This window comes from Diuraphis noxia, unplaced genomic scaffold (genome assembly GCF_037042655.1).
Source record: "Diuraphis noxia isolate RWA-SAM2 unplaced genomic scaffold, SU_Dnox_SAM2 contig0002, whole genome shotgun sequence".
Lineage (NCBI taxonomy): Eukaryota > Metazoa > Arthropoda > Insecta > Hemiptera > Aphididae > Diuraphis > Diuraphis noxia.
Window position 1 is genome coordinate 23,840,504 of NW_028301712.1, and position 17,283 is coordinate 23,857,786.

General features: G+C 27.7%; 1 protein-coding gene across 1 annotated transcript; it reads right to left on the reverse strand.

The window, feature by feature from the left end:
- Positions 1 to 2,875: 2,875 nt before the first annotated feature.
- Positions 2,876 to 9,742, reverse strand: LOC107164609 (uncharacterized). Its single transcript, XM_015512492.2, has 2 exons — positions 9,277 to 9,742; positions 2,876 to 3,277 (listed from the first exon to the last, which is right to left on the reverse strand). The coding sequence occupies exons 1-2, from the start codon at positions 9,384 to 9,386 to the stop codon at positions 3,043 to 3,045; spliced, it is 345 nt and encodes a 114-aa protein (XP_015367978.1). The 5' UTR covers positions 9,387 to 9,742; the 3' UTR covers positions 2,876 to 3,042.
- Positions 9,743 to 17,283: the final 7,541 nt, after the last annotated feature.

Genomic DNA, 17,283 nt, shown 5'->3' on the forward strand with positions numbered 1-17,283 from the left:
CAGGGTTTGTAGGTTTATACCCTAAAAAATATCTAAATAAGCACGTAATTATGCACTAAAAACTGGCAAAATTTGCACTGAAATATGCATTTATATGCACTAAAATTTACATTTCATAAAAAAAGAAATCATAAGTAATTTTTATTATCAGAAAAGACTATTTCATATACAACATGTTTTCATTAATTATATAATGTCGACATGAAACACTGACTATATAAACGTTTTAATTTTAACAATTTTACGTTGCAAAAATGCCCTTACATTTTATATAGTGCATATAAAATTAAATACAAATAATAATAATTACAATAGGTATCGAATTTGTCATCAAATTTTAGCCAAATAAAATAATCTATCTATACCTACCCATCGCTACAGTGCTTCAATAAAATAGAAAAACACATATATATTAAAATATTTCAAATAGGCATAGAACCTTTAAATATGCAAAATAAAACTTCACATACTTAACCATGGTGTCCGTCGTACACTGTAGGTACCTAAAAATGGATTTCACATCGCTTAGCTTAAAATTCGACTTAACAAGATTGCAGATATATGCTAACTTATAAGCGTTGCAGGTTTTCGATTTTATTTGGTTATTGTTAATTAATCGATTAATTTATTTATTACATCAATGAAAAATTGATAAGTACTTACTCGTATAAATAAAATAGATAACGATTTTTAGTTAGGTATTTCAGTTTTAAAGTGAAATAATTAACTTAAACGCTTATCAACCATAAGGGACTTTTTCAAACGGTCAACTTCTAAGACATGACTTATTTTCATTCGTGCCGGTTTCCTATTGGTTGTCTGTGAGCCCGACACACGAGGTCAGGAAAATTGGAAAGTATACGAGTATAGTGTAAGAATAACGACTTAATTGTAAAATCAAAATACACACAAAAGCATCAGCGATTACGATACTCGCTTAGACGCCAAATAAACGGTCTAGTTTTATTAATATTTCGACGATTTGTTCATGTAAGAATTATTTGCTCTGTAAAAGTTAAAAATGTATTCTATATTTATCTTGTATATACCTAATCATATTGTTATATAGGTACATATTAGGTACTTGTATTGCCTATTATATTCTTTTGTTTGTATTACTCTTTTATTGTTTAACATTTGAGCTCAGTGTTGGCCTGGCGGCTATCATATAAAAGGCCTCGGGTTAGTATATACTAAAAATAGAAAAACTTAGCTGTTGAATGACCAATATTAAATCATAAGCATACATATATGTGTAGCAGAGGTTGCGACTCGCGTCATAGACCATGGTCGTATGCGGATGGCGTCTTATAAAAAGAAAAAAACAATACTTATTTATTAGTTATTAACCATAAAATACGATAAAATTATAAAAATAATTTATAAACATTTTGGCTCTTAATATCATTGTATTTATCCATGTGGCTCGGGGACGTATTCGTGTTGGCCACCCCTGTTTTATATACACTCAATATTCAACAGATGACTAAAATCTTTTATCACGTTTATATATTAAATATATTATTATATAATAAACATATTAGTATATTTTATATTTTATTTTTATTAAATGTTTAGTTTAGGTAGATTATAGGTAGGTAAAAAAATTATAGGTGAGTGGTACCTGTATAAGTAAAAATTACAATTTTTTATAAAAATAATTAAATTTAATAATTTACTTTATATTAGGTATAAGTAGAATAATAAATATACCAAATAGTTATTTTAAAAACAATTTAGAAAAATGTAATCTCGTAACCAAGTTATTAAATTGTACAAGTTATACAAATTAAGTCACATAGACATCAAATCATCACTTAATATGAATTTGCACAGTGGTACTTACCCCGTAAAATATAACCTATAGTCTATTATTCTATTCATGTACATACGTATACTTGAAATACTTAGGTAAACCGTATACTGTATACTTCAGCCTATAACTATAATTAACTACTCGTTCAGCATTCAGTTTTTATGCATAACAATTCTTAGAAGAAGAATATGGAGCTTTAAAACATGAAAATTATGATGTCATTTGAATAATGACAACGATATTAAGTGTTGAAAAATACTGTTTTTTAATAATCACAACTCACAAGTTTATATAAAAATGTTAGGTATATATTAAAAAGTTGATAATTTTATAAATAGGTGATGAGTGATTACTGTTAAAAATCGCCAATAGTTTAAAATACACATTTTTAAATGTTGTTAAGTTATAAAAATAATTAATTGGTACTTACCCAGCTGCATCATAAAAACCTTAATGATTACTACAAATATTTTTTCCTTCAGTAAATTCTATATAAATATTTACAACTTTACGAGAATATGTGTATATGATGTAAAATATTTTAGCTATATATATTATTCTAATAATTTTATACATCATCCGATTTGATTATATGTTTACATTATGTTTTTCTTTTAATTAATTCTAAGCTATTCATATTACAAACCTATTCACACTTTTCAACTTATTCACTATGTCAATATTCACATTTATATAAGTAACAAATAATGTATGGTAGGTGTGATTTTTTGATATGTATTGCCTACAAATAGAAAAATAATGTAAAATATCCTTAGAATTAGAGTTAGGATTAGGCAGCTACTATTACTACACAGCAGAGCTAATTCCTAGGTTTATGAAATTGGTGAATTAGTATTTCCAATAAATTATTATTTATAAGAAAATGATGAGGAATATATGATATTGAAATTTCTAACATCACAACAAATTTTCTAAACATCAATTTATTTCATTCTTAACTGTTAAAAATAGATGTATTTATGGGTGATCTGGTGATCTTAAGATTGTATTTGAATAATAAATGTATTGTTAAAAAAATTGTAACACTTGTAAAAATGCTTAATACAAAAAATAGCAATATATTTATTATTAACGTAATTCAATATTAAATTACATAAATTCATGAAATATTTTTTGTTGAAAAATATCATGATACATATATAGTTCATTTACATTTGTACCTATTTTTATTTTCCTTTAAACATATTTTAAGATTTAAAAAATTACTATTCTCTTTCATTGTTGGATTTTACATCTCTTTCATGCTGAAAATCCCTTGAAGCATTTTCTGAACGTTCTGTAGCATCTGCTATAGCTTGGATATTTTTCAACTTATCTTCAATATCTAATTGGTTATACTTAGTGTTGTAGTAAGGACAAAACTGTAACACAGTGCGCCACTCTGTTACATAACATAACAATACAAAACTTGTTATACCAAAGGACAATCCGGACAGACCCCTGAAAAAAAAATTATACTATAATTTAATAGCTCAAGTATTTAGTCGGAAGTGAAAAATTTTAGTATTACAAGCGACTCAAAACTATAGTTTGAATTTAGTTGGGTTACATCAATTGTATAATTTTATCTTCCATTAAATTTATAAATAGACTTAAAAATTTAAGATTTATTTTTATAAAATAACTATATATTTTAAATTATAACATTTTTTAAATATTAATTACATTAAATATAAAGGATTATGAGTTAAATATGACTGTTGTTTTATTTACTTAACTTTAATATTATATTATATTATAAAATATAATATAGCTAATATTTATCTAAAAAATAAATATGGGGTTCTAATTAAATAATTATTGGCTCAAATGTGGGAAAAAGTTTAAATTACTGATAAAATCTTAGAAAGAGTGTAGTTACAGCAGAGTTGAAATGTTTATAACATATTTTGAGCATATAAATTAATCAAATATGGGTTTGTTTCAAACACTTAAAACAAATATTTTATTTAAAAAAAACATATTTTTAAAACAGAAGAATACAATTTATGTGCATATAATGTATAAGTACCTACAACTGGTTACTCCTATTTATCAATTTATTTGTAACAATAAATTTATTTTTAAAGTTAAACAAACAATATATCATTTTAATATAGCTAAGAAGACTTGAAAAATCATGACTATATAGTATATGCAGCCAGAATCGTAAACAAATGTTTTAAATCCAGCTAATAAATACATAGCTGAAATTAACAAATATACCAATGAAGAAAAAATCAACTAGGCTATATAGTCGAAATAAAACCTTACAACTTCCCATCATGGTCTTCTAAATTAAATATTAATACAAAACTTTCCCTAAAAAAAGAAGAAAACACAAATCCAACTATAAACAAAAACTTTTTAAAATACATCCTGGCCACAAATCCAAATTGTAATACCTTTTACACTGATGCTTCAAAAACTTGAGAATGAGTTGGTATTCCAATGATACATCTAAATTCAATAATTAGATACAAACTGCCAAATTAATTTTCCATAGGAACACTTCGCCAAAGCAATAGCTGTACTCATAAGCCATAGGTGCAACAAGGGTCAATTTTTTTTTTTTTTTTTTTGGGGGGGGGGTGGAGGGCTAGAATTGTATAAATTTAATTCGTGTATATTTTGCTTATGGATTGAGCAACATTGATAATAACTGAAATAATACCTAATAATAATATTTGAGGGAAGGGGCTAAACCTCTCCTAGATTCCGCCTAAATTGTGCATATGCTCATAACGATAGAATTCATTAAAAAACAATGTAATACTCACTGACTACAATCAAGAGCCTAGACAACACAATTAACCCAACAGATATTGCTAAATGTATTCAAGAAGAAACCATAAAATTAAAGTATAAAGACATAAATATCACCTGTAATACCCTAATCTCAGAAGAGAAAACATTGTAATTAACAGTCTTACGAAGTTAACTCATAAATTTCTTATGACCATAAAAGATTCCAGCCCCCTCCCCCCAGTGCTCATCCTGTGGAGTTGAACTTACAGTAAAACATATTCTAACAGAATACCATTGATACATCAATGAACTCTGAAAACATAACATTCCTTCTACCATGGATGAAGCGCTGGAATCAAATATCGAAAACATCTCAAAAATGTTGCCTTTCCTTAGAAAAGCAGACTTATATGACAATATTTAAAATAATAACACAGTTGTTTTATAACACTACCTACTTCTCACACTTGATAAATTTATTATTTTTCTTTTTTTTTTAGTATAATAAAAGTACTGTTAATAATATAGGTTATATACCTATTAATAATGTACAATAACCTAATAGGTAACTAATAAACCATTGTTGTTGATGTAATTTAAAGTTCAATAGAAAAAAATAATTTTAAATAATTTTTCTAATTCAAATTATAAACTGTATACTTATGTAGGTAATATTTTTATTTAATATTTCAAATAACATCTACCTTAATCAGGTCCGTCACTAGGGTACAAGCAAGCCATGCGTTGCTTTAGGGCGGTATAACATTTAAAAAAATTGTGGCGGCAAATTGTAATATTAAATTTCCAAAAAAAGACAGAAATTTAATTATTATTTTTATTCGCTTTAGGGCGGAAAATGTCTTACGACGGGCCTGACCTTAATCATAAATTAAACACAATATAATAGTTATTGACTTCACAGACAGAGAAGATTTGTATTACTTTAATTTTTTTTTTTTATTATTCTTTTGAATTAATTGCCAAATTTAAAAAGTTTTTTTATTTAACATAATGTATATATGTGAACCATTTATAATTTATAAATTTAATTTGAAAAAGAAATCATAGAAATAATTGCATTCTTACTTTATATTAATTATTTTAAGTATATAATGGGATAATAAAAGCAGGTATAATATTAAAAAATATATTAACTATACTTATAATTTTAACTTAAACTATAAGTGTTAATTTAAAAAGAATCTTGTTATTAGATACAATTACATTATGTTTTCAATAGAATATATTTAAATTTTAATCCAATATTTATATAAATCTTTTAAGAGTAAAAACTTTTGTAGACAAAAACATTATTGAAGATTCCAAGACTTGGTCATAGTTAAATGTTGGCAAATTGATGAAAAAATTAGTTCAGTTAAGAGAAGTTATTAGTTAACAAACAATATAGGTATTTAATAATAAAAGTTTATAATTTTATTATAAGAAAAATCTAACTTGGTTAAAAATAAATAAGTAAATACATTTTTAATTCTACCTAGAACCTAAATAGACAATAGGTCACTTTCAATATTTTTTGATATGTTAAAAAATCAGTTTGTTCAAAAAAATCTAATCACATTTAAATTTAATATTAATTAGGAGGTATCTATGTTGTATTGAGCAAACAGATAATTATTTATATACAGTATTATACACTGTATAGTTGTATACTTGATTGTGTTATAATTTATAGTACATATATACAATATATAATGAGTAACAAAATAATAACCAATAAACCCTCAATTCATTTTGATTTACAAAATTACAAACATTACAAACGTATTACTTACTATACTTACACTAATAAAATATGCTAAACTTTAATATTTTGCATTATAGCAGCATCAAGTCAATTTTTCCAATTTTTTTTTTCAATTAAGTAATAAATATATTTTAATAATAAATTCCAGAATAAAATAACAAATTGTATAAAAAATGAATATAAATGGCATTTTTAAGGTTTCTTCTTCTTCTCTCGTGTCCGGTTTTTAAGGTTATCTTTGGCTATTTTTTAGAGCATATTTGTATGGTTTTATGTGCATTTAAATCTGAGCCCTAGTTATAAGTTATAACAGACCATCTGTGAAATTCTCCTTACGGAAAATACCAACATTCCTAAAAACCCCAAAAATAGACTAAACCTTGCCTAAAAGTACAATACACAGAGCGGCAACCTATTTTTGTTCAGCGGCTGCGCGAATATCCCACATAACGGCATAGGTAGTGGTAGAAGGGGAAAAATTACGTAGAACTAGTGTATTCTACTTTGAGACTGTATATTATCCCGTAAATTTTAGTGACTCTGAAATGAAAAATCAGTTGATCCTGAGCGATTCCTTTATTGGGAGGTTTTACTGTATTGTATTATTATAAAACAGTAAGTTATCATACAACAATAAAAATCATATAATTTTGCCTATTGTTTTTAATGTATTTTATTCAATATACATGTAATAGATACATTGTTTTATAGGTAATTAATAATTATATATTTATAATTATTAATTAGTAATTGTAATTTAAGTATTATGTATAATAGATTTTATAATTTCTATAAACAATGCAGATAAAATGTAAAAATAATATTTATAGGTAGTACTATTACACATGATATAAAATAGAAAGACGATATATGTACATAGATTTCCGTAATCTGTACAGCCAGTGTGTCAGCTTACTTATTTTTATTTTTGAATATTTAAGTAAAGAAACTATTTTGACGCTAATTTCGTGAAATGTTTGGCGTTGTACCTTGTACATATATGTGGGGGTTCTTTAATTCAATAACAGTAATAAAATTAAAAAATTCAAGTGTTAAGGTCTTAATTACTTTGTTAGTAACAACTTTCATGTTACATGTCATTAGGTATAATGTAATTGTATCGAATTTTGGTAGGTACCTAAATCAATTTTAATACATGTTCAAAAATAAACAATAAACTTTATTGTAGTTTCTAACAAATGGAAAAAAAATCAAATTGCATTTTTTCAGATGGTTTACATCACTTTTTACACCGGTCTAATGTCTAATTTGACATTATTACATATTTACAGCTGTATAAAGTGCGATGTATAACAGCACTACGAAACGTAAAAATATTATCAAACGGTTAACTAGATTACTGTAAAATAATACTAAATTATTTTGTTCTGTAACCAATATTATTGTTTTCGTATCTGTAAACGGTATAACTCATGGCTGTATGTAAACTACGGAAAAATGAACCTTTTTCTAAAAGTTGATAGGTAAACTGTGGGAAAAAATTTTCATTATACAATCTGCGACAAAACCGATAAGATACATATTATTATACAAACTGCGACAATTTATTTTATATGTATATCTTCTATATATATACCTATACTATTATTATTGTACCCTATGCACGTATATCATTTAATTAATTATGTGATGTTGCGTCTTGCGTAGAAATTGGTTAGGTAAATCCAAATGTATTTTAAAGTTTTAACGAAGCATATCGGTAATATTGGTTCCTTTAATTTTAATAATACTAGTTAGCATCCAACTCAACAGCAGTAACAAGTCCTAAATGTAAGTAGAATTAAAAGTTTAATATTTATTCAACGTGATGGAATTTACAACATATATGGTATATATACATCTCTGGTATATGCATTGCTTCCAAATAAACGTACATAAACGTTTCATCTCGGCCAAGCGTGGTATAGAAAATTACAAAATTTGGGTCTATCTAAACTTTACATTGAAGGAGACTGATAATAGTTGCAATAGGAAAACCGGTTTTCACTAATAGTAAATTACTTATTGGCTTATGGGACATGACTACATGAGTATTGGCCAGTGGATACCGATACTTGAGTGCAGAATGAGTGTCAGCATAGAAGTTAAGAGAACGCTACACATATTAATTTGTTGTATCCGTCTTACAAGTGCGTTACATAGCAAATTTACGCTTAGCAGATCACGTTTAATTCCGTTAGTTTTAAAATTGACCTACTATGAAATTTGATGGCAAGAACATTACTTGTGTGTGTACGTGGGTTTTTTTACGATAACTTAGAGTATAAGTGAGTTATGAGCATTTTTAATTTACGCTTTTTATACACTCAAAACTTGCTACAAAAGTGAACTACCATAAAAAAAACCCACATACAAACACAGGTAATGTTCTTAACATCAAGATTCATAATAGGTTGATTCACTCTAATTTTTAAACTAACAGAGCAAAACGTGATCTGCTGAGCGTAAATTTGCAATGTTATGCACTTGCAAGACGGGGACAACAAATGGTTGTGTGTAGCGTCCTCTTAATCCTACAATATAATAATATTATTATAAATTCAGTAAACAGTAAACACAGCGACACAGCTGTTATCGTTCCCTAACACCTGCGCCTTACTTGATGAGCACATGAAAATATTGTACGATCATAATTGTTAGTGAAAAAACCAGAAAAACTTAAATTTTTACTTAAAATAGTTACAACTTTCAATCAGTTTAACATACTCATGTTCAAGTAAAATAAAAAACTTGGGTATACGAAATATAATGTTTACTAGGTAGACATGAATGTTTTTTCGTTATACCTATAGTACACATTTTATGTGATTCCAGTGATTGTTATTTGTGTTTTATACTGTTTAAATATTTTATTTTTATTTGTTGTTATTGTTATCAGCTATTGTGGAAATAACATAATTTTCTATATTTGAATCAAATACATTACCATGTTTTCAAAGCGACAGTAGTCTTGTACAGACTCGGCATCTTTTTCTTGGACATTGGTGTCAACGGGATGCCTTTGTTGTTAATCTGTGACATTATTTTTGAAAACATGATTGTTTTTCGTTCGGACTGACTTGACGTTCACACAATTGAAGTTTAGTAAAACGGGGAACAATCGACAATTATTATTATTATTGTAATACAGACAATACAGTGGAAAACTTGCCAAATTTACGTTCAAGAGTTGACCACAGTTAAATAATACGTCATGCAACAGTGTAAACTGACAATTGACAATAACATTTACATTTCACATTAAAATTTAATGATTAAAACGCGATTACAGTCCATGTAAATCGATAATATATTATTATAAACAAACTACAATGCACGAAGTACCAACTCGAATCACGAGCAGTGTAATTCATGAAAATTATGAATCATGGACGCAGCCGTGTAGGCCGCAGGCAGGGTCGTCCAAAATATTTTCCAGGCTTCCAGCAGCTGCTGCAGGCTGTTGCGTTGATGCGTCGTGTACAATAATATTATTATGTACGATAGGGTCTCTAAAATAGAAATAAATAGTCATTCGAGTTATTTTCCTCCAAGGCTACGCACTTGGAACGTTGTGATAAACGTTAGTTTGCCCAACATTGGCCTTTGTATAATTGTATCAAACGTTAGATTCGATTTTGTATTTTTGTTCTTTAATATTTATGCAGGCATGCATTATGCTTTAGGTACTTATTTGTCAATTTTTAATATAAAAAAATTAAAACGATGAAACCAGAAACGGGTGAATTTAATATAGGTACGTGTAAATCGTATAATATATTGGTGGAGGATGCATAAACATTATAATAGGAATTAGGATTATAGGACTTAACGAAACAGAGACATAAATAAACAAACAAATTGTCTTGTTTAAAATTCATTCAACATTTAACGCATTCGTGAATAGTTGAAATTCTCGAGAAAAAAACACTTTCAAATACACAGTTAGGTAATACTACTATTACAGCAGTCGTTAGTTGGGTAGTACGATAGCCGTACTGTTTCACTACGTCGTTATTTACATACGTGTGTATGGTTCAAAGGTCGTAGGAAATTGTATTATTGTGTTATCAAACTCATAACATTATAAAGTAATAATGATATAGGATATAGGGAAATCAAAACAGAGAAACTAGAAAAAAATGACAAATAAATAATGCAGTGCCCAATGTTTTGTTGGGTTATAGTGGGTCAATAGAAAATCCTCTTTCATGTGAAACCATTGAAAGAATACCTATTTCTATTGTAGTAGTGTGTTTTATATGGCTGTGAGTGAGTTGCGGCCCGACTTGCCGTTTCCGGTGTTGGAGACCGGTGAATTCCTGCCTGATAATATTTTAGCTTTTAGGTATAGATTAGTTGCGGCCCGACAATATTTTAGTGGTAGGTGAGTTGCAGGCTGCGGCCCGAGAGATTATCATTACCTTACCCATGTACCTTACCTATATAATGTATATGTTAAGGTGAATGACGACATTTGGTGAATGTCACATTCACCGAAATTCCTGGTGAATGTCAATTTCTTCTTAGATGTAGACAATCACTGGTGAATGTTGACATGCACTATCTGTTTTTGGTGAATGTTGAAATTTTGTAAAAAAAAGATTAATACCAATGATAAAATAGCTTTAGTTAAAGGGTTAATAATTAAACATAAATTATTTTATTTGTTAAAGCTTCGGACCATTTTTTTGTTTTCTTATCGTGCATCATGGCCCTGAGTATATTTTGAAAATCCTGATTGGGTCTTTCGATGGAACATTGACTATGACGAGGTTTACCGTGAACAATTTTTACACCCTCCCACCTCGAGCACAAATCCATAATAATTTATTAATAAAAGAGTTAAAAGTTATTAATATTTTTTTCGTTAACTCGTTAAGTTAAACGTTAACTTAGAAAAAAAAGTAACTTAACTTAGTTTAAAGTTAAGGTTTTTTTAATTTTCAAAATAAAAAATTGTGAATATCAACATTCACCAAAATTCAGTTGTGAATGTTAACACTCACCGATAATTGTTGTGAATGTTGACTTTCACCGGTGACTGTTGGTAATTTTTTAATATTTATTCAATATGTTGACATTCACCAAAAACAGCAGTGTATGTCAACATTCACCGGTGGATGTCAACATTCACCAAATGTCGTCATTCACCTTAACATTACACCTATTTTTTATTTTTTATTTTTTTATTAAATTAAAGTGTTTCTGACATACAAGGTCATCGAACTTATTGATATAATAAAGATACACCTATTACTTATGGTTACTTACTTACTTACTTATTATTATCATGTATATAGCAGATGCAGTTTTGGATATACATAGCAATAAACGAATAACGATAAACGAAATTATTTTTGTATAATATTATATTATGATAAAGATAATATTGATCGTTTTATTGTCTTATCTGTCGTATGACTTACACTAACTACGATAATCGGATAATTTCAAATGTCAAAATGAAAATTGTCAATGCGTATTCAGTCCGAAATCAATCGTTGTTTCGTTTGTATAATATAATATATTATGCGTATATACTTTTATTTTTAACAATATAATGATTATTTTGATGATTATATACTTTATTCTTATTACAAAAAAAAAATATTATTAATATATGAATACTTTAATTTTTTTCAAGACAAATATTAATATTAGTACGACAATTTTTACTAGAAAATACGTAATAATATGATCTTTATAAACTATATATTATAGCCTATAGGCATATAGTATGTAATATATATATATGTATTATATACATTATTGTATGACCGCAATTCGTACGTACCTCTCATAAACTCGAGCCGCAACTCGTACGTCATTTAGGGATTGGGCCGCAATTCACCAACACTGATTTTTATTAAAAAATTTTGAACTACTGCTATTGAGCAGGCAGTAGGTAGTAGGTACTGTTAATCGCAAAGTAAAATCAATGCTATTATCAAACACTAAGGTATATAAATGTATTGAAAACAATTTAAACAACAAGTTTAAAAAGAATGATAAGAAGAATAATTTCCGTACTTATAAATGTAACAACGCATATTTATTATAATAACAGTATAAGAACGAATTATCAGTATAAATATTGCTCTGAGTAAGAGTGTAGTGGGTAACATACTCATAAGTCTTAAATTCAAAATATTCACTTAAAAATTGAAATATTGTAAAAAACCAACAAAAGAATATAAATAGTTTTTTTCGCATTTAAGTTTCTTAATTGATCAATTCACTCTCATTATTTAAACTAACTATAAACAATTTAAATTCCAATTTCTGAACATACGTTCAGATATAATATTATGAGTTAGTATAAGAAATAAGACGAAGAGAAATCTAATTGTAGTTATTCAACGTGTATTTAAAGACTTTATTATTACGTTATTAAAAATTAGGAAGATTTAATCGTTTTCATTTCATAATATATACGAAATACCTTTATTATAAACACATATTGTCACAATTTGATTCAATTTATGAAGATCATAAGAATTTTTTTATTTAAGTACAAGTGTGTAAATACTAAAGTGTGCAACTTTTGAGCAATTTTTTTCGCATGACATACACATTACACATACTGCAATGTCACGTTTGATCATTGTAGCTTTTATGATCAAATTGTTTCTTGTATAATATATATTATGTTCAATGATGTGCTGTTGCCTGTTTGTAATGAAAAGTACTTAAGTACATTGTACATAAATAAGCATAATACCTATATGTATATATATATTATATACATTATACACATATAAACCTATTTATAAACAGTTTATTTAGTATAGTACTGGCTAAATTCCAATGCGTGGTAGTTATTTTGAAAATTAGAACTTACCTTGACAATATTGATGTAGTTATCCTTAATATTTTATCATTTTTTGCATAATGTCCATGAAAATGGTTAAGATTAAATCATATCCCAAGTGTCGAGAAATCATTTAAAAATATGATTTTTCATATGACACTCACAAATGACATAATAGAGCTAAATAATATTTAACATTAAATTACCGGCTACTGTAACTGACAACCGAATAACATATTATTAGACAATAGGCAGTGACTTATATTTTCATATTAATATTATTATATAGTAGTATTAAACCAGATAATTAATATACACAATTAAATAATTATTGCAGAACTATTATGATATTCTTACTAGAAATTAATAATAATAATAATAAAACAAAATACACAATATGTCGTGAATATGGAAGTTAGATAATTGAAAATATTAAATTAGTTGAGAAAATTATTCATATGTATATGTTAGATATATTGATTGATGTTTAAGTAAGATAACTGTTGAAACAATAATTTATATGAATCAGTGGCGTTACAGAGCTAGAGAGAGAGGTCAAAATAATTTATTTACTCAAATCGAAACTATAGCCTAATTAATAATTACCTATGAATCTATGTATTTTTACACAAGTCTTGAAGACTTATTTTATAGCTGAGATACAAATCATAGGCACTTATTAGATGGCTATAATATCGTTAAATAATATTAAGCACAAATCACATAATAGGTAATAAAAAAATTCTTAAAAAAATTCCTATAACTTTTTGTTTGAAAAAAAAATAACGTGATGATCACCCTGTAATCATAATTTATGAAATAATATTATCGGGTTATTTTTGTAATCTAGATAATGCGATTATGTTGACGTATTGTCAACATTATATTATTATGTAAACAATAAGTGATACGTGAAATAAAATATTACTTTTTATGCAATAATTTTCACAAAAAAATATTCAACTGAAACTTATTTACGGAGAATAAAAAAAAAGGGTAGACGATTATTCTTGTGAAACACTCCGACAATAGTTGCGGGTTCGATTTTGGTTGGGGAAATCACCTTTTTGCATTTTTTTCGTACTCTCTGTAAAAAAGTTTCACTGCATCCCCGCCTGCTCACAACACACATTTTTTTAACTTATAAATGTATGTTTAATGAATTGCATTATTTGAATTCTTTCTTTATTTTCGAAGAATTTTTACTCTACGGATTTTTTTTCGCGATTCAGTAATAATGTGTTTGAATGTGTATACTCGTATTTCGTAACATGTTTTATTGGTAAAATCTTTCTCTCTTCCAACAACAAACTGACATTTTCTATTTTGTATTTGTTGTTATTGCATTTTTAGTACCTATGTCGTTACTTCGATAATTTTTCAAGGTGTCTTGCAGGGGCAGTTTTAATTAAATTCCATCATTAATCACGCAGCGACTTAGTGGAAAAAGACCAGCAGGCAAACCGATTCTGTATGTAACTGAAAAATCCAGAAGAAAAATTACTACTGTTCCTTACATACAAACATGAACATATTATATACTATACACTCACGTACACATAAACACAGATTGCTTTAGGGACAGTACAATAAGTTACGTTTTAAAGAGTAGAGGTAGGGTAGAGTCGTAGAGGCGATACTGGTAAACACGACAGAAGAAAAATGCGAGCAACACAATTACACCAAACCCCCTTCCAAAATTTAATAAGGTTTCTTTAAATTTACCGAAAACTTCAATCAATTTTATAAATAAAATGGCATAGTATTATCTTATAAAGTAATAAAGTGTAACATATATTATATTATATGTATATATATATTATATATATATATATAGATTTGATATGCATTATTTTTTGTAAATAATATCAGTCATGTATTGAGTTTTCTCGTTTTCGCTTTGCTGATGATATAAAATTCTAGTTGCGTGTTGGTTCTACTGACGATTGCTTTAATCTTCAAAGTGATTTGGATAGGTTTGTAGATTAGTATGTGATTATTAATTTATCCTTAAATAAAATCTAAATTTGATGCTCTAAAATTCACAAGTATTCGTTTGCCTATATAGTATAAGTCACTTAACTTATTAGGAATACTTTGGGACAAATGGCAAATGTATCAATTAACCGATTGTTTCTAATAAGCTATTGGTTTATAAAATATGCGTTTATATGATTTATAAGGCCGGTTCTATTCTCGTGACAATTCGTTTCAATAAAGCGATTGCATCCGTGTTCCTATAAAAAGCGACTTCTACTGAAATATAGTGATATCATACGTGCTGATAAATTCGTAATTGATGTTGCTTTTGAGCTTACCATCACATTTGATCCAAGACCAAATTTAACATTGACATGGTTATGGTTTTTTATAAGGCCAGGAAAACTCTTAAATTTATCAATAGGCTTGCTAGGGATTATAATTAGATTCGTATTTTTTTTTTTTATTAGAAATAAATAATTTATACAAGTATGTACAATAAGCTTATGTGCTAAGAGAAAACAGGACGTGATAAATTGATTAAGAAGCCGCCAACACCTGGCAACACGTCTTGAATTAGCATGAATTATTATTAATTTATATATATATTATTTTTTGTTTTTTAATTATTGATGGTTGGAATTATGTGTATATATATATTGTATATTTTAACTTGATAATTGTAAGAGGCCACGGCACCATTCCTTTTTTAGCCTGCGCCTTGGATTTCCTGGAAGAGTTAGAGAGGAGAGGTTTTTAATAAGAGGATTTTGGTGGGATAGAAGTCGCACGCGGAAGCGCCAGTAAAAGAATTGAGCTTCTTCATTGATGTTTTCATGTGAAAATCGTTATGTAATGTTAGGTTTGAGACGTACGGTGGTGCACTGGAGAGTCGTCGAAGAGCTAGGTTTTGGAATACTTGAATTTTATTGGTGTTGGATTTTTTTGAGAAGTTTGACTTTTAGATTTAGATTGGTGTTATTATTTCTCGATATTAGAGGGCTGAGCATGCGCATACGGGCGTTGAAAGTCAGTCTTTTGGTTCGTATATGATTTTTCCATGTTAGTCGTTTGTCGAAATTGAGTCCCAGGTATTTTATGATATCCGATATGGGAATTGGGATGTTGTTCAATGTAACAGTTGGACATACGCCCTTTTTGAGAGTAAATGTAGTGTGACTTGATTTGTTTTGGTTTATTTTGATACGCCATTTATCGTACCAGTTAGTCATTATTAGGTTGAGGTGAAGTTGTAGGTTTGATGAGGTGGTTACCGGATTTTCACTAATTGACAAAATGACTTTATCGTCAGCATGATCAGCCACCATGGTTAGTTTCGTAATTTAAACTACTATACAGCTAATGACTCTATAAAGAGCTTGGCGCCGTTCCTTCGTTCTGCTGCAGGTATCTTGTTAGGCACTGAACAACCTCCACACAGTTATTCTACTATTGTTATTAAATGCTTTGCGTAAAGTTCCTAAATAGATAGCTGTGTGGCGAAATTAATTTATCATCTGATTCTTAATTAACTTCAAGGTTCCTCCTCGTCAATTCTGTTCTATTGTTCTATTTTATGTTCCTATACTATATATGTTTTGAGAGCAATTATATGGAAAATGAGCCTATTAGGCATTTAATGTAAGTATGGACCAATCAAGGGCGTCATTTGAGGGGGAGGGGGGGGGGCTACAGAGTGTAAATTTGCATCAACTTTTTTTTTAAACGACTTCTTTAGCCTGTAAACAATAAATACATATACTGATAACTATAATTGTTTTACACTTATATACATACAGAGTGTTTACCGATTTAAGGAACACTGAATTTCTCGACCGGATTTGTTTGGAATAAATCGATTTTTTTTTACAAACTGGTGGTATATGAATACACATTTTTCGATACATTTCAAAAAAAAAATTAGAATTTGGTCTGCGCATGTGCAGCTAATTTTAACACCATATTCAGATGAGCCTATTTTTTAAAGTAATTTTCATGTATCAAATATGGCTCTAAGTTCAATATTGGCTAAATAAGAGCCATGTCAATTTTATTAAATAATACATTTTTTAAATTATTTTTTAAACATTTATAATTAATTCTTATTGGTTAATTTTTGAATATTTGTACGAATTTTTTTTTAGAAATGTTATAAACAAG

What these genes read in the sequence shown, in the direction of transcription:
- LOC107164609 (XM_015512492.2), bottom strand. Translation starts at nt 9,386, where the DNA reads ATGTTTTCAAAAATAATGTCACAGATTAACAACAAAGGCATCCCGTTG. An exon ending in ACTGTCGCTTTGAAAACATG is followed by an intron (nt 3,278 to 9,276) that starts GTAATGTATTTG and finishes TTTTTTTTTCAG; the next exon opens with GGGTCTGTCCGGATTGTCCT.